The sequence below is a fragment of the Phyllobates terribilis genome, unplaced genomic scaffold (assembly GCF_046119375.1).
Source record: "Phyllobates terribilis strain yellow unplaced genomic scaffold, ASM4611937v1 Scaffold_4__5_contigs__length_816908805, whole genome shotgun sequence".
Taxonomy (NCBI): domain Eukaryota; kingdom Metazoa; phylum Chordata; class Amphibia; order Anura; family Dendrobatidae; genus Phyllobates; species Phyllobates terribilis.
Window position 1 is genome coordinate 404,862,884 of NW_027362764.1, and position 24,801 is coordinate 404,887,684.

The 24,801-nt window shown below is 43.2% G+C and overlaps 1 protein-coding gene across 10 annotated transcripts in view; it reads left to right on the forward strand.

Annotated features, from left to right (window-relative positions):
* The window catches only part of LOC141265452 (uncharacterized), a 99,850-nt gene that overhangs the window by 13,895 nt on the left and 61,154 nt on the right, over positions 1 to 24,801 (forward strand). For 8 of the 10 annotated variants that reach the window (XM_073678584.1, XM_073678586.1, XM_073678590.1 and 5 more), the window contains one exon: positions 6,113 to 6,139. The exons of the other annotated variants lie outside the window; for them this stretch is intronic. In XM_073678584.1, the coding sequence (XP_073534685.1) occupies positions 6,113 to 6,139 (27 nt within the window). The remainder of the gene's footprint in view (positions 1 to 6,112; positions 6,140 to 24,801) is intronic. 10 annotated transcript variants of the gene reach the window in all.

Consider the following 24,801-nt stretch of genomic DNA (forward strand, 5'->3'; position numbering starts at 1 on the left):
GCCCTTCACATAAAGGGGATAGAAAACGTGAAGGCAGATTTTCTAAGCCGCCATACCCTAAGACAGGGGGAGTGGGGGTTGAACCCGGAGGTCTTCCATCAGATTGTCCAATTATGGGGGCAGCCAGACATAGACCTGTTCGCCACAAGGGCAAACAGAAAGGTGCAGAGATTTTGCTCCCTAAATCCGGCAGAAAATCCCCATGCCATAGATGCCCTCCAGATTCCTTGGGGGTTCAGGAAGGCCTATGCCTTTCCGCCATTAGTGATGATTCCAGTAGTGGTGAGGAAGATCCGGGAGGAAGGCGCCAGGGTGATTTTGATAGCCCCTTTTTGGCCCAAGAGGCCTTGGTTCTCTCTGCTTCGGCTAATGTCGGTGTCAGATCCCTGGATTCTACCAGAGAGGCCGGACCTTCTCATGCAGGGACCAGTATTCCATGCCCAGGCCAGGGGATTCCATCTTTCGGCATGGAATTTGAGAGGTCGCTATTGAGTAGCAAGGGGTTTTCACCAGGCTTAGTTTCTACTTTATTGGGGAGCAGAAAACCGATTACAACTAAGATTTATAGCAGGGTTTGGGGTAAATTCCTAGAGGTTATAGATATTCCGCTATCGAGCAAACCTCCGATCAGAGGGATCCTGGAATTTCTGCAAAAGGGGCGGGACCTGGGTCTAGCTACAGGGACCCTTAAGGTTCAAGTTTCAGCTTTGGGAGCACTCTACAATTGTAATCTGGCTGGGAATAGGTGGATCTCGAGGTTTATCAAGTCCTGTGCCAGAGCTGGACCGGTTAGGTCCATGGGTGTTCCTCCTTGGGACCTGAATTTAGTCTTGAACGCTCTTACTAGTGAACCATTCGAACCCCTACACAAGGTTTCTCCAAAAATTCTCACCCTTAAGACCATCCTTCTAGTGGCCTTAACATCAGCCCGTAGGGTGGGGGATCTGCAGGCCCTCTCGGTTAATCCTCCTTACACACAAATCTTTGAGGATAGGGTCACCTTGCGGCCAGATCCAGCATACCTTCCCAAGGTGGTATCTAGATTTCACCGTAGTCAGGAGATTGTGCTACCCTCGTTCTGCAGCAATCCCAAGAACCCAGGGGAAGTCAGGTTCCATAGCCTAGATGTTAGGAGGTCCCTGCTACAGTACATTCACATGACTAGTCTGTGGAGGAAAGACTGTTCTCTGTTCCTGGCCTTTCAAGGGTGTAGGAAAGGTCATGGGGTGTCCAAGGGTACCATCTCTAGGTGGCTCAGGGAGGCCATTTGCTTAGCCTATACGTCCACAGGGGTTCCAGCCCCGGACAATGTGAGGGCTCATTCCACCAGAGCCGTTGCAACCTCCTGGGCAGAGAGAGCAGACGTCTCGATCGAGCAGATATGTAGGGCTGCTACTTGGTCTACACCATCCACCTTCTTTAAGCACTATCGGTTGGATCTATCCTCTTCTGATCTCACCTTTGGGAGAAGGGTACTTCAGGCGGTGGTCCCTCCCTAGGGTGCTCATAAATTCTCCAAAATTCTCTCAAGGTGTGCTGTCATGGGGGAGGGGAAAACACCAAGGTTACTTACCGGTAGCCGGTTTTTCCTGAGCCCATGACAGCACCCGTAGTTTCCCCCCCTTATTTTTTCTATGTTTCTCACACCCTGGTGTGCACTGTGTGGGGTGGTGTGTATTTGTATATTGTGGTGTTGGTTATGTGCCTAACCTGTTTAGGGAGGTCCTCTCAATGCTCTGTAAACAACTGAAGCGAGGGAGAGGTACCGCCCTTTTATTTCAGACGGTTTCCTGTCCTTGGTGGGGCGGATCCTCTCTCTCTCAAGGTGTGCTGTCATGGGCTCAGGAAAAACCGGCTACCGGTAAGTAACCTTGGTGTTTTTGCAACAAAAAATGGTTTTTTTTAGTGTGTGACAGCAGCCAAACATAAAACAATATAAATCTGGTATCGCTGTAATCACACTGACCTGAAGAATAAAGTTGTCTAATCGCTTATTCCGCACGAAGATCAGTGTAAAAAATTATTAAAACCAATTCTTCACATGCTGTTGATTTGTTCATTCTGCCTCCCAAAGATTGCAGTAAGGCTCGGCTCCCATTTATCCTGCGCTCTAAGCTGAGCGCTTAGACTGGGGTTTCAGTGTAAATCTCTGAAATATGTGATTCAGGCTGAACCCCGGCGGAAGATTCCGTATAATGAGGTAGATGGGGACACTGGACACCGTCTGACCTGTTATCAGGCGGTGTTCATCTTTTTAGGCGTGCATAAAAGTGCTGTCGGCCACAGTTTTGTGCACCTCTGAAAAGGACAACGTTGAACGGAGACCAGACAGAATCCATAGTAACTTTGCTGCCTCAGTATAGTGGATGGGGGTTTTATTTGAATCACGTCATTTGGAGATTTTGATGGAAACCCCCAATGTAAGTGCTCAGCATAGAGTGCAGGATAAATGTGATCCAAAATGTTGTAGATTGATTTGAAACATTTTACATAACAAGAGCCTCAAGTCTGTCATCTTTCAATGGAAATATAGGGGCTTCCATGTTACTGGTAGTACAAAGGCTCTGGAAAAGTGCTATGGCTCTTCGCCCCCCAAAAGACATCCAACGAATTCTGCGTTCCCAAATCTAAATATCCCATATTGTGCCTACACCACATTTGGTGTCCACATGTTTGCCATTTCTGTAGTGATTAGAGACAGTCTTTTTTACAGGTGCGTGTCTCCGGAAGCATTAGCTGGGCACAATGTACAGGTACTACAGTGTACTGGACACTACAATGGCAGTTTGCAATTTTCACTCAGCAACATCCGCTGCTGCTAGTTTCTGGTAAACACTCATGGTGTCAAAATCGTCATTGCACCTGTAGATAAATTCCCAAAGGGGTATAATTTCCAAAATGGCATCACTTGAGGAGGGGATTCTGCTCTTCTAGCACTTGGGGGCTCTGTATATGGAGTCCACAAACTATTCTAGGAAAATCTGCTCCAGGAGGCAAATAGCGCTCCGTCCCTCCGGAGTCTCACCGGGTGGCTAAGCCTTACTGTACAGCTACATATGTGGTGTTGCCACATTCAGCCGAAATTGCTGAACAAATTTTGGTGCCATTTTTGCCCATTTCTCCTTGTGAAAATGTAAAATCTGGGGTAAAAAAAAATTTTTGTGGTAAAAATGTAATTCTTTTTTTCTTCATTGCCCAATGGCATAAAATTCTGTGACACACCCATAGTGTCAATATGATCACTGCACCCCTAGATGAATTTGTTGAGATGTGTAGTTTGTAAAATGGGATCACTTATGGGGGGGGGTTCTGCTGTTCTGGCACCTCAGGGGCTCTCCCAGTCGGTCATGGCACCTGCAAACCATAACAGTAAAACCTTCACTATAATATAGCTCTCCTTCCCTTCTGAGCTTTGCACTGTGCCTGAAAAGTATTTCCTGATTACATGTAGGGTAATGGCGCACTCAGGAGAAATTTTTACAATAAAATGAGGTCAATTTTTTCCTGCTGGCTCTTAAAAGATTTGAAAACTTGGTGGTAAAAATGTTATTTATTCTTTCTTCACTGCCCAATGGTATACAATTCTATGAGGCACATGTGGTATCAATATGATGACTGCACCTCTAGATTAATTAATTGGTGGGTGCAGTTTGTAAAATGAGGTCACATAGGGGGTGTTTCTGCTGTTTGGGCACCTCAGGAGCTCTGTCAATGTGACATGACACCAGGGCTGTGGAGTCAGTCTTGTGTCCATTTTGGTGGAGTCGGTATAAAATGGACTGACTCCAACTCCTAAAATATATATTAAATTGGGTACAGTAGTTCAATGCTGTTTGTGGGGAACATTTTTTCATAAGAATTTGGGAAAGTTATGAAATGTCCTATAAATGTCTGTCCTATTCCTGATCTAAGGGTGTAGACTTTTAGCTGAGATGAATCTGTGCTACAGTAAATTTATCACTTAAACATGAGCCATGTATGAGGGAGTCGGAGTCGTGGAAATTGAGGAGTCGGAGGTTTGGCTTACCGACTCCACAGCCCTGCATGACACCCTCAGACCATTCCAGCAAAATCTGAACTCCAATGTGAAGTTTTTCACTGTGCCTCAAAATATGTTTTCGATCACATATGGGATATCCGTATACTCAGGAGAAATTGCACAACAACTTTTGGGGTCTATTTTATCCTATCCTTGTGAAAATAAGAAAATTGGGGCTAATATAACATTTTTGTGGGAAAAATAGATATCTTTCATTTTCACAGATCAATGTTGTAAAATTGTGTGAAGCACCTGGGGGGATTAAGGTGCTCACCAGCCGCAGACCATTCCATCAAAGTCTGCATTCCGGAACGTCACTCCTTCCTTCCTGAGCCCTGCCCTGTGCCCAAAAAGTAGTTATCTGCATACTCACGAGAAATTGCACAACAAATTTTGAGTTCCATTGTTTCCTGTTACCCTTATGAAAATAAAAAAAAATGGGGTTAAAATAACATTTTTGTGGGACTTTTTTTTTTTTTCACATCTCAATGTTATAAACTTCTGTGAGGCACCTGGGACTTTAAGGTGCTCACCACACATCTAGATACATTTCTTGAGGGGTTTAGTTTCCAAAATGGCTTCACTTATGGGGTATATCCACTGTATAGACACATAAAGGGCTCTCCAAATGGGACATGGGGTTCGCTAATGATTCTAGCCAATTTTGCGTTCAAAAAGTCAAATGGCACTCCTTCCCTTTCGAGCCCTGCTGTGCACCCAAACAGTAGTTTTTCCCTACATATGTTGTATCAGTGTACTCGGGAGAAATTACACAACAAATTATGGGGTCTATTTTCTCTTACTCTTGTGAGAATAAAAAAAAAAAAAAAGGTCTAAAGTTAATTTTTTTGTGAAAAAAAGTTAAATGTTCATTTTTTCCTTCCACATTGCAAAAATTCCTGTGAATTACGTGAAGGGTTAATAAACTTCTTGATTGTGGTTTTGAGCACCTTGAGGGGTGCAGTTTTAGAATTATGTAAATTTGGGGTATTTTCTGTCATATAGGGCCCTCAAAGTCACTTCAAATATGATGTAGTCCCTAAAAAATGGATTTGTAAGCTTTGTTGGAAAAATTAGAAAATGCTGGTCAACTTAACTTCCTACCAAAAAAAAAGTTTAAAAAATTGTGCTGATGTAAATTAGACAATGTGGGAAATGTTATTTATTAACTATTTTGTGTGACATAACTGATTTAAGGGCGTAAAAAGTAAAAGTTCGAAAATTGTCCCCAAATTTCAGATTTTCTCACAAGTTAACGCAAGTCTTATTTAACAAATTTTACCACTATAATGAAGTACAATATGTAGCGAAAAACAATCTCAGAATCAGTGGGAAGTGTTCCATAGTTATTACCTCCTCCACCTTGACATGCTTAAGATGTCACTCTCCGCAAGGAGAAACGTTACCCCTTGGATACCGGTCTGACGCCTCTCAACTAGCCAAACCAGATCTCACACTTTGCACTGACGAGGGGCAGTACCCCGAAACACAGTGTTTGCAAATTGAGTTTCTGGTTCTGGCTTTTATCCTAAGTCATGTGACATGGCTCGTTAAAGGGTCACTATTGACTTTTAGTATTGCTACTTCCTAAAGGTGGCACTGGAGTTCTAGTCCTCTTCCTCTCTGAAGAGACAATTTGCATATTTCCCAGAGGAGCATTGCGGCTTAAAAAGTCTCCTCACCATGACATGCTTAACATGTCCCTCTCCACAAGGAGAAACCCTTGGGTTACCCATTGGATACCTCCTAAAGTGATACTGGTCAGAATTATAAAATTTGGCCTGGTAATGAAGGTGAAAACAGGCTTGAGGGATGAAGGGGGTTAAATCAGTAAGTGAACATTTTCTTGTTATTGTAAGGGACTGATTCTTTCTCACCCCAAACCCCCCTTCTGTTTTCACCAAAGGCGAGAGTTCATCCTAGAGGAAAAAACAAACAAATGATGTTTTTTTTTTGTTCTTGTATTCTTCTTTAGTTAAACCACAGAGCAAGCTACTCTAAATGTGAAGAAAAAATGAGATCTGTTTTAAGTTGTCATTATTATATAAGTTAATCCTTCTCTTTGTATTTTAGGAAAGGAAATCCTGCTATAGATGTGTGGTGAGTGGATCTGTAAGAATTACAAAACCATATTTTGACATAAAGGGGGTTGTGTGGTTTTAGAAACCCATAACCAAATATTCAGCCCATATCCTGAAGCAATACAGCAGTTTTTGAAAATGTGTATCTATTTATGTAATTAACGCATAAGATTACATCCTCCTTACAGCAACTCTCCTCTCTGGCTAATAGAAAGATCAGAGCATATAAAGCAATATAGAAAAATACCGATATGTGTGAGAACTGTTCATAGCTTAGATGGTCATTTTTCATCATCGTGCACAGCGTTGTGCAGCACTGTTATTTTCATTTTAATAGGGCTTGCAGTGAGCCTGAAATACTAAAGGCCCCATACACATAAGATGGCCATCGTCTCAACATTGCTTGGGTAGTGCTGTACTTTCCCTGTCATCATACACCCAGCTTTGCAAGTGAGCAACTTTTTGCTTCTTGGCTTATGGAAAATGATTCCTCCAGAGTCAGAGAAAGAAGGGGAGAGTCAGTTTATAAAAGGCATGGGATCTGTGGCATACCATGTACATCAGGAAGAGGGAGAGCCGATAAACACCAGAAACATGGTCATATGACTGCATGTGAGACTGGCTTACAAAGGCATCTCTCCTACAGATAGTAACTCATCTGCTTGAATACAATTTGCACACAATTTCTAAGAGTTAGAAAAACCCTTTTTGTTTTCAGAAAAATGGAAGTCCCTTTAAAAAATGTTTTGGTTAATATTAAAAGTTTAAAATACTTTCCAATATGATTCCGCAAGGAAGATGAGCATAACATATTTTTCAGGCAGCTACGCTGCGTAACCCACCTGAAAAAATGCTAAAGAAATGCTAAAAAGAATGAACATATGCACTGCAGTGTAAAAACTACTTGCTGTGCATGTGTTCAGTCTTTTGAGCTTCTTTATAACTACTTCAGGTTTCCAAAACTGTGGAGAGGTTAAAATACGTGACTTGACCTTTCTTAAGCACTTTTTGCTTGGAAACTTTTCATTTTGTTTTTGTTTTTTTAACTTGTGTGTATAAAATAAACCCTGACATGACTTCTGCTTGCAGAACTCGTCAGGTACTCCGATGTCTAAAAGACGTTGTGTGCACATAACCTTACAGTTTTATTCTCTTGTCCTTCTTGTTTGGGTACACTGTTCTCTACCACTCTTTGGGTTCGTCAGATCTCTAGCAAAACAGTGACATGATCGTAGACTTACAAGTATATTGGAAAGTTTGCTAGATTTATATAGATACCGTGCTGTAACAAACAAGTGTAGTCTAAGCAAAATTTTTTAGTTATAGTTTTTAAGGGGTTGTCTGGCATTGGGGTACAAGTCTGCAGTCACTCTATATGACTGCAGACTTTTGAATCTTCAGTGTGCTGTGCGTGCTGTCAGGACTCTCTGGCACCAGGCACATGATCGCAAGTATATGATTTGCATACATGCTTCCACATGACATCTAAATGGGAGCAGGCCGGATGAGTTTAGTCGGAATGTGGCTGGAAGTATGTAAATCGCATACATAGTGTCACGTAACCGCCTGCTACCCGGTAAAGAAGAATCTTCATACCACGCCATTGCCCTGTAAGATACTGTGCTTTTTGCCCAGTGCAAATACACAGCATCAAAAACTCACCAAAAAGTTATTGTAGGGACTTAAAGGGGTTTTCCAGTCCTAAGCTACAGGAATCCTAACATTGAGTGAACTGAGCGCTGTGACGATTCTTGGTTCTGGGAGCTGGCGGTCATGTGACCATAAGTATACATACCCCCAGCCACATTCCGACTAGATGAGCACAGAAACAGTCTAGTAGGAATGTGGCTGGGAGTATGCAAATCACATACTTGCGTTCACATAACTGCCTGCTTACTGCATTGGGAGAATCCTCACAGTGCATGCGATGTGATGAGCCACAGATCTACAGTCACATAGATTGACTGCAAACTTGTAGCATAAGACCCGTCAACCTCTTTAAGTTCCCACAATGAGTTGTTGGTGAGCTTTTGATACTGTGTAGTTTTGCTGTGTGTAAAAAATAAAATAAATAAATATGCAGCGTTTTAAGTTTCTGCACTGTGTAAACTGACCTGTGGTGCGTGTTTGAAATCAACATGCCAATTTCTGATGCGAGTATGCAGAGTTTTATGTGCGGATTTTCCCCATAGTATTTCAATACATGCGCAAAATCTGCAGTGAAACGCATGTAATCCGCACATGGCTGCATCAATAAAATTTTGCCAAAGTCAAATATCAGGAAGTATAAAAAAGGAGCAGTTTTATTTTAACCCCTTTATGACCGTGGATGTATGAGTACGTCCAAGGTCATATCCCTGCACTCCATGCGGGCTCCGGCACTGAGCCCGCATGTTTTCAGGCGCGTGACAGCTGATCTATACAGCTGACATGTCCCCCTAACAGCCGCTGGTGGAATCGCAACCCACCTGCGGCTGTTAACATGTTAAATACAGCTGTCAATGTCCGACAGCGGCATTTAACATGGCTGCACCAGAAGCGCTTCAATAATCTTGCCCATTGGCGCACGTGTCACATGACCGTGGGTTGGCATGACAACCCGGGGTCTGCAGGAGACCCCTGCAGTTGTCATTGCCGGGATGCTATCAGCGCCGCCCAGCGATTGGCGCTCATAGCAAGTGAGCACTTTTGCTACCCACAGCAGGAGTGAAGCTTTGCTGTGTGTAGCACAGGCGATCGGATGATCGCAGCTTCTAGACTCCCATGGAGACTATTACAGTATGTGAAAATTAGAAAAAATAAAAGTTTAAAAAAATATTAAAGTTCTAATCCCGCCCCTTTTTCACCCTATTCAAAATAAAACAATAATTAAAAAAATCAAATCTACACGTATTTGACATCGCCGCGTTCATAATTGCTCGATTGATCAATATAAAAAAAAGAATTAATCCGATTGGTAAGCGGCGTAACGAGAAAAAAAAATAAAAACTCAAGATTTTTTTGGTCACTGCAACATTGCAATAAAATGCAATAACAGGCGATCAAAAGATCGTATCTACCCCAAATGGTATAAATAAAAATGTCAGCTTGGCGTGCAAAAAATAAGCCCTCACCCAGTGCCCCAGATCCCGAAATATTGGAGACTCTACAGGTCTCTGAAAATGGCGAGTTTTTTTTTTTTTTTTTTCACCACTTAAATAAAAAAGGACATACACATGTTTGGTATCTCCAAACTCGTAATGACTTGGAGAATCATAATGGCAGGCCAGTTTGAGCATTTAATGAACATGCTAAAAAATAAACCCAAAAGACAATTGTGGAATTGCACTTTTTTTGTAATTTCACCGGACTTTGATTTTGTTTTCGAGTACATGATATGGTAAAACCAATGGTGTGGTTCAAAAGTACCATCCGTTCTGCAAAAAAATGAGCCCTCACATGGCCATATAGACAAAAAATAAAGTTATGGCTATGGGAAGACGGGTAGTAAAAAACGAAAACGGAAAAATTCAAGGTGGTAAAGGGGTTACACATGACATCCCAAAAGGAGACAAACACCACAGCGTTGAAAACACAATAAAATGGTGCAGAAAATCTGCAACATAAAAAAACTTACCAAATACTCATTGTGGGGATGTAGCCTTACACAGTCAGCATCTGCCTGTAACACCAGCTGTCAGACCAAGTTCCGCTTACTGCTGTAGCCAGGTCATTTTATTTTTTTTCCAACATCATTTTTCGTTGATTTTTCAAGACACAAATACATAACATACATCTAATCTGGTACATAGAGAGGTAAGAGTGCCCGTACGCAGACTGGGTCTATAGCAACTCTATTCACTTATTTAATTGGTATAACAGATATAATAAACAATAAAATGAATTAGTTGACAGTATGTCTAAGCCAGGTCATTTTTACAGAACAATAAATGCCTCCCTTTCTGCAGTGGAAAAGTTGGCTCCCATAGCAGTCTTGGCAGGGCTCACTTTGGATCAGCAGTGCGACCATTTCGCTTGTCCGAACTGTCAACCTCTTTGAGTGCATCGTGCCGAGGAGCGGGTGTGCTCCTGAAGAAACAAAATGAGGAAACCATTTTTATCAATTTTTTTTATTTTGTAATCTGAGTTTACATTTTTTTTGGTACAATATATGATCAGTTAAATTGTGTTATTTAAAAACTGCGACTTGACTTGCAAAAAAACAAGCCTGAAATTTCAACAGAAAAATTAAGGTGGGGGAGGAAAAATCCAAAACTTGGTTGTAGTTGGAAGGGTTAAAAAAAAAAAAATCTTGCATTAAAGGGAATCTGTCACCACATTTGCCCTATCTAAGCTGTTAATATGGGCATAAAGGTCATATATAGCGGATAAGAGTGTTTCCTGTATGCCTCATATCAGACGCCTTGTTGTTGAGAAATGATCTTTTATCACGTTATATAAATGACCTCTTCCAGGCTATGGATGGATAGGATACTCTGACGAAGTTTGGTCTGTAATTTTTATCGTAGGTACACTTCAACTGTGAGAGACAAAATCTAAAAATAAAAACCAGAAAATCACATTGTATGATTTTTTTTTTATATAATTAACTTGCATTTTATTACATGAAATAAGTATGTGATACAATATAAAAACAGAACTTAATATTTGGTACAGAAACCTTTGTTTTCAATTACAGAGGTCAGATGTTTTCTGTAGTTCTTGACCAAGTTTGCACACACTGCAGCAGAGATATTAGCCCACTTCTTCAGATCTTTCAAGTTTCGGGGCTGTCGCTGGGCAACATGGAGTTTCAGATCCCACCAAAGATTTTCTATTGGGTTCAGGTCTGGAGACTGTCTAGGCCACTCCTTGACCTTGTAATTCTTCTTACAGAGCTGCTCCTTAATTGCTCTGGCTGTGTGTTTGGGGTCATTGTCATGCTGGAAGACCCAGTCATGAACCATTTTCAATGCTTTTACTGAGGGAAGGAGGTTGTTGGCTTATATATACATGACCCAATCTATCTTCCCTTCAATATGGTGCAGTCGTCCTGTCCCCTTTGCAGAAAAGCATTCCCAAAGTATGATGCTTCCCTCACCATGCTTCATGGTTGGGACGGTGTTCTTGGGATTGTTCTCATCCTTCTCCTTCCTCCAAATACGGCAAGGTGGAGTTGATACCGAAAAGTTATATTTTGGTCTCATATGACCTTCTCCCATGCCTTCTCTGGATCATCCAGATGGTCATTGGCGAACTTCAGACAGGCCTTGAGCGGGTGGGGGACCTTGTGTGGCCTGGTGGATTTTAATCCATGAAGGAATAGTGTATTACTAATGGTAATGTTTGAGACTATGGTCCCAGCTCTCTTCAGGTAATTGACCAGGTCATCCCCTGTAGTTCTGGGCTGATTCCTGACTATTCTCTTTATCAATCTTTCCCTCACGAGGCAAGATCTTGCATGGAGCCCCAGACCATGGAAGATTGACAGTCATCGTGTGTTTCTTCCATTTTTTAATAATTGTGCCGACAGTTGTGGCCTTCTCACCAACCTACTTGCCTTTTGTACTGTAGCCCATCCCAGCCTTGTGCAGGTCTACAAATTTGTCTGTGGTGTCCTTAGACAGCTTTGGTCTTGGCCATGATGGAGAGGTTGAAATGTAATTGATTGAGCATGTGGACCGGTATCTTTCATACAGGTAACAAGATCAACATGTTAGGCTATGGGTTGAACTAGATGGACTTAGTCTTCAGCCTTAAAAACTATGTAACTATGTTTAACCCCTTTACAGCCTGTGCCTTATTTGTACGCACAAGGCTGTAACCCCCCAGTTCAGTGAGGGCTCCGGCGCTGAGCCCTCACTGAACCGGGCACATGTCACCTGTAAGAATGAGCTGACATGTGCCCGCAACAGCCGCGGGTGGAATCGCGATCAACCCGCGGCTGTTAACATGTTAAATGCCGCTGTCAATCTCTGACAGAGGCATTTAACATTGCCGCGCTGGAAGCGTGTCACTTACCCTGCCCATCGGTGACCCCCGTCACATGATCACGGGTCACCGATGCGTGGGCATGACAACCCTGGGTCAGCAGCAGACTCCAGTGGTTGTCATGAGCTGATCGCTATGAGCGCCACCTAGTGGTCGGAGCTCATGGCACAGGTACATTTCTGCTGCATAGAGGTGATCTGCTGATAATCTCTATGTAGAAGAGGTGATCAGACAAGTGCTGCTTCTAGTCTCCTATGGAGACTATAGAAGCAAGCAAAAAGTGAAAAAAAAAAGTTTTTAAAAATATTCAAAAAATTTAAATAATCTAAAAGTTTAAATCACCCCCCTTTTGCCCCATTCAAAATAAAAAAACAAAAAACAAAAACCCACATACACATATTTGGTATCGCCACGTTCAGAATCGTCCGATCTAGAAATATAAAAAAAAAGAATTAATCCGATCGGTAAACGGCGTAACGAGAAAAAAATTCTAAATGCCAGAATTACGTTTTTTGGTTTCTGCAACATTTAAGTAAAATGCAATAACGGGCGATCAAAACATCGGATGTACCCCAAAATGTTATCAATAAAAACTTCAGCTCGGCGCGCAAAAAATAAGCCCTCACCCAGCCCCAGATCCCGAAAAATGGAGACGCTACGGGTCTTGGGAAAATGGCGCTTTTTTTTTTTTTTAAAGCAAACTTTGGAAAAAAAATTCACCACTTAAATGAAACAAAAAACTATACATGTTTGGTGTCTACAAACTCGTAATGACCTGGAGAATAATAATGGCAGGTCAGTTTTAGCATTCAGTGAACGCGGTAAAAAATAAAAAAAAATCTGTGGTATTGCACTTTTTTTGCAATTTCACCGCACTTGGAATTATTTTCCCGTACACGATAAAGTAAAACTAATAATGGCGCTGAAAAGTACAACTCGTCCCGCAAAAAATAAGCTCTCATACTTCCATATTGACCAAAAAATAAAAACGCTATGGCTCTGGGAACAAAAGGAGCAAAAAACGAAAATGCAAAAAACTGAAAATCCCAGGGTTGCGAAAGGGTTAAACAGGTGCAATTAACACAGGTAATGAGGGCAGAGTAGGAGGGCTTTTTAAAGAAAAACTAACAGGTCTGTGAGAGTCAGAATTCTTGCTGGTTGGTAGGTGATCAGATACTTATTTCATTCAATAAAATGCAGTTTAATTATTTAAAAATCATTCAATGTGATGTTCTGGTTTTTATTTTTAGATTTCGTCTCTAAGGCTGCGTGCCCACGTTGCGTATTACAAGCGTATATGTTGCGGAATTTCCGCAGCGTAAACGCTTGTAAAACGCATGTATATCCGCACCCCATGGTCCCCAATGGCATTCCGCAATGTCAATGCCCATGCTGCGGTCAAAAATCCGCAGCATGTTCATTAATTTTGCGTTTCCGGATGCGGAATCAATGTGCTGATGGTACCCAAGTCTGGAGGAGAGGAGACTCTCATCCAGACCTGGGTACCAAAGAACCTGTAAAAAAAAGAATCAAATAAAGTTTATACTTATCTTCTGATGTTTTCCCGCTGTTGTGTGAAGGACCTGCCACCTTATGAGTCATGTGACCCATCACATGACTCAATGACGTCACCGCAGGTCCTGCATACAACAGTGTGAGCAGCCCAAGACTCTGGACGGGGCAGAGAATGCATCAGAAGGTGAGTATAAACTTTATTTTTTACCATTCTGATTCTTTTTTTTTAACTATTACTTGGTCACACTATATAAATCCATGCCGGTTGCATGGATTTATATAGTGTGAACAAGTTGTCAAGCACTTTTCCAAGTGATGCTTAAATCACTTGGAGAAGTGCTTGATAACCCGCCTGCGGAAATGCATGCAAATACGCCTCACAAACGCTTCTACCTGGCGGGAAAACCGCATGTAAAATCCGCATGTGATTTTCCCGCCAGGGAGAAGCGTAAAAAATATGCTTCAGTTCCGCAACGTGGGCACATAGCCTAACAGTTGAAGTGTACCTACTATAAAAATTACAGACCTCTCCATTCTTTGTGGGTGTGAAAACTTGCAAAATCGGCAGTGTATCAAATACTTATTTTCCCCACTGTAACTCTGCCTCCAGATCTTATTATACATGAAGGAAGAGTTATCAGTGTGATGTGTAATGGTCGCTCTCTGTTCTCCTGATCTCACTGCAGAGCTGTGTGTGATTATACCTGACACATCTGCAGGTTCCTTTGAGCTTCCAGATCACATGCAGGCAGTGATTTAATATTGCTGCAATACAGGAGAGCTGCAGCGGCTAACATCTTTGTAAAGAGACAAAGTTAAATTCTCCTGTCTTGTTACTTGTCTCACACCTGTAACTACCCCTTCATGTAAAATAAGTTCTGGAGGCAGAGATATCTTCCAGGTAGCACCCTCCCCATAGCCTAGAAGAGATCATTTATATAAAGTGATAAAAGATTATTTATCCACAACAAGGCATCTGATATGAGACATACAGGGATCACTCTAATAGGCAGTCTATAAACCTGTATGCCCATGTTAATAGTTTAGATAGGTCAAATGTGGTGACAGTTTCCCTTTAAAAGGAACCTGTCACCTCCTAGTTGCTATGTTCACTGCCCCCATTGCTTTGTTAGTGATGCAATGTGCAATGCATCACTAACAAGCTGTTTTCTTGAAAATCGGTGGTAGTATAATGATGTTATACCGTTTTATATACAGTGCTGGCGCCGCCCATGACATTTGAATACTGCTCCTGGCAAGCGCTAGGTTTGAGGGGCACATGCGCATCTGCACACGTCGGGCGCTGGTCCGGAGCGTGCGCATCGAGGCTGTGTGATTACCAGCTTCAGTGCGCACGCGCTATGACCTGTGGCTCCTGGCGCGTGCTCGGTCAATGTAGCTTGCGGTAGCTTGAGGAAATCATGTCGATACAAATGACAAAGTTAGAGGTAGGTGGAAGGTCCTTAAAGATGATTTCAGGGAATTAGGCTGCAAGCTGAAAGCAAGGACCTCCAAGGTGGTATTCTCTGAAATACTACCGGTACCACGTGCCACGCCAGAGAGGCAACGGGAGATTAGGGAGATAAATAAGTGGCTCAAGATCTGGTGTAGGAAGGAGGGATTTGGGTTCCTGGAGAACTGGGCCGACTTCTCAGTTGGCTACAGACTCTACACTAGGGACCAGCTGCACCTCAATGGGGAGGGTGCAGCTGTGCTGGGGGAGAAAATGGCTAGAAGGTTGGAGTGTTTAAACTAGGGATTGGGGGGGGGGGTATTCATTTTATAGGTGGGGAAGATAGTGCACATAGTCACCTGGGCACAAATAAATAAATTGGGGGTGGGGTTAGGACAGTCAATAAAGTAAGAAGGAATAGAGGTACAGAGAGATACATAAAATGCATGTACACTAATGCCAGAAGCCTCACCAACAAAATGGAGAAATTAGAATTAATTTTGTTGGAAAATAATTGACATGGTAGGGATATCTGAGACGTGGCTGGACGAGAACCATGACTGGGCAGTTAATTTACGGGACTATAGTCTGTTCAGAAATGACCATACAAACAAGCGAGGGGGGGTGTGTGTTTATATGTAAAATCATCCTTAAAACCCGTCTTGCGGGAGGATATATGTGAATCTAATGAAAATGTAGAGTCCCTGTGGATGGAGATAAGGGGCGGGGGAAAAAATAATAAATTACTGATAGGGGTTTGTTATAAGTCTCCAAAAATAATGGAAGCAACGGAGAATATCTTCGTAAAGCAAATAGATGAAGCAGCGACTCAAGGAGAAGTCATTAATATGGGGGACTTCAACTACCCTGAAATACATTGGGGGACAGAAACCTGTAGTTCAAGCAATAGGTTTTTGACAACTATGAGAGACAATTACCTTTCACAACTGGTTCAGGACCCAACAAGAAGGGGGGCACTGCTAGACCTAATATTAACCAATAGGCCAGACCGCATATCAATTATACGAGTTGGGGGTCACTTGGGTAATAGTGATCACAAAATAATACGTTTTCATGTAACCTTTAATAAGATGTGTAGTAGAGGGGTTACAAGGACACTAAACTTCAGGAAGGCAAATTTCCAACGGTTGAGAGATGATCTTGGTGCAATAAACTGGGGCGATATTCTGAGACATAAAGGTACACAAAGCAAATGGGAGACATTTATTAGCATCCTGAATAGGACCTGTGCACAATATATACCCTTTGGGAATAAACATGCTAGAAATAGGAGGAAACGACTATGGCTAAATAAAGCTGTAAGGGGCGCAATAAGTGACAAAAAGAAAGCATTTAGAGAACTAAAGCAAGTAGGTAGTGATGAGGCATTAAATACAGAAAAATAAAATTAAATTCTGTAAAAACCAAATCAAGGCAGCGAAGATTGAGGCAGAGAGAATCATTGCCAGAGAAAGTAAAAATAACCCCAAAATATTCTTTAACTACATAAATAGTAAAAAACTAAAAAATGATAGTGTTGGCCCCCTTAAAAATAGTCTGGGTGAAATGGTGGATGAGGAAAAAGCCAATATGCTAAATGATTTTTTTTTTCAACTGTATTTACACAAGAAAATCGCATGACAGAAAACATGATTAGTGATAACAAAATTTCTCCATTAAATGTCACTTGCTTAACACAGCAGGAAGTATAGCGTGTCTAAAAATCACTAAATTTGACAAATCCCTGGGCCCGGATGGGATACACCCGCGAGTACTGCAGCAATTAAGTAACGTCATAGATAGACCATTATTTTTAATCTTTAAAGATTCCATAATAACAGGGTCTGTACCACACGACTGGCGTATAGCAAATGTGGTGCCAATAATCAGAAAGGGGACAAAAACTGAGCTTGGAAATTATAGGCCAGTAAGCTTAACCTATACTGTGGGTAAAATCCTGGAGGGTTTCCTAAGAGATGCTATAATAGAGTATCTGAAGAAGAATAACCTCATGACCCAATATCCACATGGGTTTACGAGGGACCATTCCTGTCAAACTAATCTGATCAGTTTTTATGAGGAGGCAAGTTCCGGACTGGACCAAGGAAATGCAGTGGATGTTGTGTATATGGACTTTTCAAAAGCTTTTGATACGGTTCCACACAAAAGGTTGATGCATAAAATGAGAACAATGGGAATAGGGGAAAATATATGTATGTGGGTTAAGAATTGGCTCCATGATAGGAAGCAAAGGGTGGTTATTAATGGAAAACACTCAGACTGGGTCACAGTTAACAGTGGGGTACCAAAGGGGTCAGTATTGGGCCCCTTTTTTAACATATTTATTAATGACCTTGTAGGGGGCATACAGAGTAATATTTCAATATTTGCAGATGACACTAAACTCTGCAGGGTAATCAATACAGAGGAGGACAATTTTATATTACAGGAGGATCTATGTAAACTAGAAGCTTGGGCTGATAAATGGCAAATGAGCTTTAATGGGGATAAATGTAAGGTAATGCACTTGGGCAGAGGAAATAAAATGTATAATTATATGCTTAATTGTAAAACACTGGGCAAAACTGTAACTGAAAAAGACCTGGGTGTATTGGTGGACGACAAGCTTACGTTTAGTGGCCAGTGTCAGGTAGCTGCTGCAAAGGCAAATAAAATAATGGGATGCATTAAAAGAGGCATAGATGCTCATGAGGAGAACATAATTTTACCTCTATACAAGTCATTAGTGCAACCACACTTAGAATACTGTGTACAGTTCTGGTCTCCGGTGTATAAGAAAGACATAGCTGAACTAGAGCGGGTGCAGAGAAGAGCGACCAAGGTTATTAGAGGACTGGGAGATCTGCAATACCAAGACAGGTTATTACACTTGGGGTTATTTACTGTGGAAAAAAGAAGGCTTGGGTTAGGGGTGATCTTATTACTATGTACAAGTATATGAGAGGACAGTACACAGACCTGTCTACTGATCTTTTTACTCTGAGGCCAGAGACGAGGACAAGGGGGCATCCTCTACGTCTGGAGGAAAGCAGGTTTAATCATAATCACAGACGCGGATTCTTTACTGTAAGAGCGGTGAGACTATGGAACTCTCTGCTGCATGATGTTGTAATGAGTGATTCACTATTAAAATTTAAGAAGGGCATGGATGCCTTTCTTGAAAAGTATAATATTACAGGTTATAAATACTAGATTCATTGTTAGGGCGTTGACCCTGGGAACTAGTCTGATTGTCATATGGAGTTGGGAAGGAATTTTTTTCCCCAATGTGGAGCTTGGTGTTTGCAACATGTTTTTTTTTTGCCTTCCTCTGGATCAACATGTTAAGCCCCCGTCTCCCATAGCGAGATCGCTGCTGTGTCACGGTTTTGGTGACGCAACAGCGACCTCACCAGCGATGTCGCTATGTGTGACACTTTGCAACGATCAGGCACCTGCTGTGAGGTCGCTGATCGCTGCAAAGTGTCCTGGACCATTTTTTGGTCGTTGCTCTCCCGCTGGTCAGCACACATCGCTGTGTGTGACCAGCGGGAGCAGCGATCAGGCTGGTAACTATGGTAAACAACGGGTTACTAGGGGCACACGCGCACCTAGTAACCCGCTGTTTATCATGGTTACGAGCCTGCTAAAGTGAGCGGTAACCTCCCGCTCACTGTAGCAGAGTGGTAACCATGATAAACAACGGGTTACTAGGAGCGCGTGTGCCCCTAGTAACCCGATGTTTACCATAGTTACCAGCCTGCTCCTGCTTCAGCAGGCTGGTAACTAGGAGCAGGACATCGTGGAAAGATTCTTTCCACGATGTCGCTGCTCCCCTGATCGTTGGTGAGCCTGCCTGTTTGACAGCTCACCAGCGATCACATAGCAACGCAGCAACGATCCCTGACATGTCGTATCGTTGTCGGGATCGTTGCAGCGTCGCTAAGTGTGACAGGGCCTTTAGGCTATGGGTTGAATTAGATGGACTTGGTCTTCCTTCAACCTTAGAAACTATGTTACTATAAATAAGTATGAGAAAAGACTGCACTCCATCTTTCTTAAGAAACTTTGTATGTATTGTAACTTTGTTCAATTCAACCTTTCTTATTCATAGCTGTTTTAAGAAAAATACCATCACCCTTAAAAATGGTATGTTTTGCCCCGCTCATCGTAAATCCTCAAATCAGGACAGTGTTTGGCAGATATGTATCACATACGAACAACAAACAAGAATATACAGAAATCAATTGTACAATATATATAACACATATGCTTTATAAACATTTAAAAACATATTACCCTATGTTTAACAATGGTAAGTTACTATGTAATGCATGTTCTCCTCCTTCAGATGTTAATGCAGCTCTTCCATATAAAGCTCCTGTCTACAAAGAGAACATGTAATATTTTTATGGAACTTGCTAATACATACTGTATGTTCCCAACATATTTGTTTAAAATTAAGATAAACTGGCCAGTCCATTTTAAGGGAACCAGTGTCGTCCCCAAACGCTATTAACCTGCAGATGTAGGGTAAAACTGCAGGTTAATAGCGTTCTAAAGATGCCTTGTCCGTCACACTGAAACCCTTCTATCGGGAGGAAATGAGCTTTATTCCTCCCAGGAGCTGTGGTGGAAGGCCAAAAGTAACCCCAATATTTCTTCTGTAACTGAGGACAGGATATTACTAGTGATGAGCAAGCACTAAAATGCTCGGGTTCAACGAGCCCAATGTAAGTCTATGGGAAACTCGAGCATTTTTCCGGCGGCCCCCCGGATGTCTGCAGGGGGCCTAAAAATTGCCCAAATAGATGGGAACAGTGCTCAAATGACATGGGGACAGCATGGGGAAGACCCCTGTAAGCATCTCTGACTCCCAGGTCACTGCTGTGAACAATGTTGTCAGGAGTATTACGCCACTTTTCCGGACTCACAATAAAACATACAAAAACAAAACCAAAATGTTTTTTTCCTGAAAAAAATGTTCAGTAACATCCTTTCCAGGGTAATGACTTTGTATATAGGGCAAAATAAATAAAACAAAAATGATCCTCCACACCTTGGGCTATGTTCACACGTAGCGTTTTTGATGCATTGCTTTCAACTGTGAAAAATTCATTTACCAGTAAATGTCATTTTAACATTTTACTACCTTATCTGGCCATGTGGTGTGATCAGACACATCCTTTTTCATTTATGAAGGAGGGATATAAAGGAGCGGCTCTGCTATACTGTTATTGCGTATGCAATGGCTGTTAGAACTCTCCTGTTAGTTTTTTTTTAGTTTGCTGGTCACATGACCATTTTTGCCTATTTAATCCGGCTCCGCCCTCTTGGTCTTGCTGGACTTCATTGTATTTTCTACTCTTGAGCTAGCTTGGTGCTCTGTTGCCGTTCTCTGTTAGTTTTGCTAGGTCTTCTGACCTCTATGCTTTTTGTTGTGTGTTTGTCTTTGACTGCTACTATTTCTGCTAGGAGGTGTCCACCTTATCCCAGTCCCTAGTTCTTGTAGGGATCCCTCCCTCACATCTATAGGTCTTCATACAGACTAGCCGAGGACTTTAGCGGGTCTGATCGCAGGATCAGGTTCCCCGTTACATCGTAGGGATCTAGTTTAGTTCTATTGTAGGGACAGTTCTCCTGTCTTTCCTTAGTCCCTGTAGCAGATCATAACAATGGCTGCCTAAACTTTCAACGCATCCCAATACGAAGAAGAAACGTACAGGAGGACCTCAGTAACAAAATGTTCCCATTATAAAGGAGTGGGTCTTCTATAGTGGTAATGCCCATGCCGTGAATGCAAGGGCTGCCTAAAAATTGGACTCACTCCAGTATCCCTTTTGAAGAGATGTAGAGGAGGTCTTCATTCAAAAAAAATGTTACCATTGTTAAGGAGTGGCTCTACTATACTCGTAATGCCCATGCACTGGGCTGAAAAACATTTACCCCTAGGGGGTATACATGAACATACTGTATATCATACAGAATGTTAGAGGTAGGCCTCAAAAAAAAATAAAATAAAATTCCCTACTGGCATAAACACCCTTAATAAAAATTGTGCGTGTTGCATTACGCTCACCCTGTTGATATGGTGATGAGGAGAAGGAGGAGGACAATGGAAAATAGACAAAATCAGGAAGCATGTACCCATGTCTGTGTGTGAAGAGGTGCATGGGAATAGACCTCCCCGAAAAAAAGGCAATGCATTTGAGTTTATGTTCCGCTGCTATCACTCGGTGGTGTTGAGAAGTCTGGCCCAATCCAGCCTTTGTTCATTTTTTATAAGGCTATGTGCCACGATGCAGATTTAATGCGTTTCTGCGACGCGATTTCCGCTTCAGAAACGCATTAAAAACACTTGTTAAGATGTCTGCCATGTTTCCCAATGATGATCCGCATGTGCTGTGCACATGCTGCGGAACTTTCCGCTGCAGAAAAATCCGCAGCACAACCATTTCTTGTGCGATTTTGCAGCGAAATCACCGCCATTGACTTGCATTGAACCGCATAACATCCGCATGTATATATGCGGATGTTATGCGGTTCAATGCGCGGATGGTACCCGGGTCTGGAGAAGAGGAGACTCTCATCTGACCCGGGTACCATCGTACCTGCAAGTTAAAGAAGAATTTCTAGTAAAAAAAAAAAAAATTCATACACACCTCTCCAGTGGCCTCCGGTCTCCTCCCGACGACGATCCTCTCTCCTCGGCGGCCGGTGGTGTACTGGCAGGACTTGCAGTGACGTAATTTAATCAGCTGATGGTCACGCGACCACTGACTTCAGCAGTCAGGTGATGGTCGCGTGACCATCAGCTTATTAAATGACGTCACCGCAGGTCCTGCCAGAACACCGCGGGACGCCGAGGAGAGAGGATAGTCGCCCGGAGGAGACCGGGGGCCGCCGGAGAGGTGTGTATAAGGTTTTTTTATTTTTAACTTTTTTTTTTTTTTTTTTTTTTTTTTTTTTTTTTTTTACTATTGATGCAGCATTTGCTAGCAGAACTGTCTGGTCAAACAATATAAATCCATGCCAGTTGCATGGATTTATATTGTGTGACCAACTTGTCAAGCCCTTTTCCAAGTGATGCTCAAAATTGCTTGAAAAAACGCATGCATAAACGCTTAAAAAAACGCTTCTCCCTGGCAGAAAAACCGCATGTAAAATCTGCATGTGTTTTTTCTGCCAGGGAGAGGAAAAAACGCTCAGGAAATTTCTGCTTGCAATCTGCATCGTGGGCACATAGCCTAAGAATCAGCCTGTCAGCATTTTCAGTTGACAGGTGGATGTGCCTATCAGTTATAATGCCCCCAGCGGCACTAAAAACCCGCTCCAACAAAACTTTAGCGGCAGGGCAGACCAGGACCTTCAAGGCGTAGAGAGGCAGTTCATGCCACATGTCCAGCTTGGATACTCAATAATTCTAAGGCACAGAGGTATCACGGAAGACGTTGGTACGGTTGGCAAGGTACTCCTTTAGCGTCTTCATAAAATTATCCTTCCTTGTGAAAGTACCACACACATCAGGGCCTGTGCTATGGGGGGGTCTGAGAAAACTCTCTCAGACCTTTAACAGTGTTCCCCTGCCTCTGCTTGATCATATTTGCATCTCCCTTGCCTGTACTCCTTGGTTGTCCAACAAACTTAGCTCTGCCTCCAGCGTTTTCAGATGGGAATTTTTTTTAATTCCGCAACAAGGGCCTTCTGGTACTGCACCATTTTAGCAGACCTGTCTGCCGTGGGAATGAGAGATAGAAAGTACTCCTTGTAACGTCTAGAAGTGTCATTAACCAGTAATGACTGTCACCCAAAATTTGGAGAACGCGAGGGTCACGGGAAAGGCAGCGTAGCATAAATTCAGCCATGTGTGCCAGACTGCTAACAGGCAAGACTTCCGTGTCCTCACGAAGACGACGACTGACCATGCTCTCCTCCTCCCTCTCCTCAGGCCATCCACACTGAACAGACTGTATGACAGTTGTGTGGGTAGTACAGTCTATAGCGCACGAAACTAGCTCCTGTTCTTCCTCCTCTTCCTCTTTGTCACCCAATCCACATTGGGATGAGATGAGGCTGGGCTGTGTGGAATCACCCTGTATGGTTCCTTTTTCCTTCTCATCGTGCTCCGTCTGCAATGCCTCCTCTTTAAGTGTGAGCAGCGATCGTTTCAGAAGACAGAAAAGGGGGATGGTGCCTCAAAGTTTTGGAGGATGGCACTGATGTCGGACATCCATGCCTACTCCTGAGCTCTTATGTGCGGAGGCTGACCTGAATACCGATGGAGGTTTTGAAGCTGGTGCTCAACAACTGCCCTGTGCTGCTTACAAATCCTTCCAAACATATGTAACGTTGAGTTCCAACGTATGGGGACATCGTACACCAGTCATTGAGCTGGAAGCTGCAAACGCTGCTGAAGCACGGTAAGGGCTGCGGAAGCTGTGGCTGACTTACTAAAATGGGCACACACGCAGTGAGCTTTGACAAGCGGATCCGGGTAGGTTTTGAGAAACCGCTGAACCACTAGGTTGAGCACATGGGCCCGACATGGTACGTGTGTGAGCTCACTTCAGAGCCGCCACCAGGTTCCGGCCATTGTCACACACGACCATGCCTGGCTGTAGGTTCAGCGGTGACAGCCACAGATTTGCCTGCTCTTTTAGAGTTGTCAACAACTCTTCAGCGGTGTGCGGTTTGTCACCTAAGCATATTAGTTTCAGCACAGCCTGTTGCTGCTTGGCTGAGGCAGTGCTTCCAGCTTCCGACTGGATGTGGTGATTTCGGAGATGGAGGCTGAGGAGGAGGTGCAGGAGCTGTAGATTGTGGGGGCAACCATGATTAACCCAGGGCCCGCAATCCTCTGCGTCAGACTGGGTCCCGGCTTCCACTATATCAACCCAGTGTGCCGTCAGCAAGATGTACCGTCTCTGCCCACAAGCACTTGTCCATGTGTTCGTGGTTAGGTGGACCTTCCCAGTAACTGACTTGTTGAGGGCACGGTTAATGTGGTGGAACATGTGCTTGTGTAATGCGGGGACAGCGCACCGGAAGAAATAGTGACGGCTGGGTACCGAGGGGCGGCCTCCGCCATCGGGTTGCGGAAAGCTTCCGTCCCCACAAGCCTAAAAGGCAACATTTTGAGCAAAAGTGTGGCCTGTTGGGCGTTGGCTGCATATTTGCTCTTGCGCTCCAACGACTGGGGTAGGGACGTCTGAACGCTGCGCTGGGACAAGGATGTGGTTGCTGATGGTGGTAGCTGCGAGTGTGCAACGACAGGTGCAGTGCGGGAGGCATCTTCACATGAGCCATGGACAGGGGATTGGCGTGCACGCACAACAGCGGAACAAGCAGTGGTGTCACCCGCAGACACTGTTTCTGGACCCTGGCGTTCGGCCCACCTAGTCAGGTGCTTTGCTGTCATGTGCCTGAACATGCTGGTGGTGGTCAGGCTGCTAGTTTTGCTACCCCTGCTGATGCTGGCCTGGCAGATGTTGTAAATGTCCTTTTTAGGGTTATCGGCAGAGGCTTTAAAAAACAACCAGACTTGGGAAGACCTAACAGTATACTGGCAACTTCCGGGGAATGATTGCCCGTCTTTTGTCTGTGGCCACCACACTGCTTGTTCCTGCCTGTTGTGGTGCTACACCTCTCTCCTCCCCCCTGTGTGCTACTGTCCTCGCTCTGCATGTCGCCTTGCCAGGTTGGGTCAGTGACTTCAGCGTCCACCACCTTGTCTTCGACTTCCG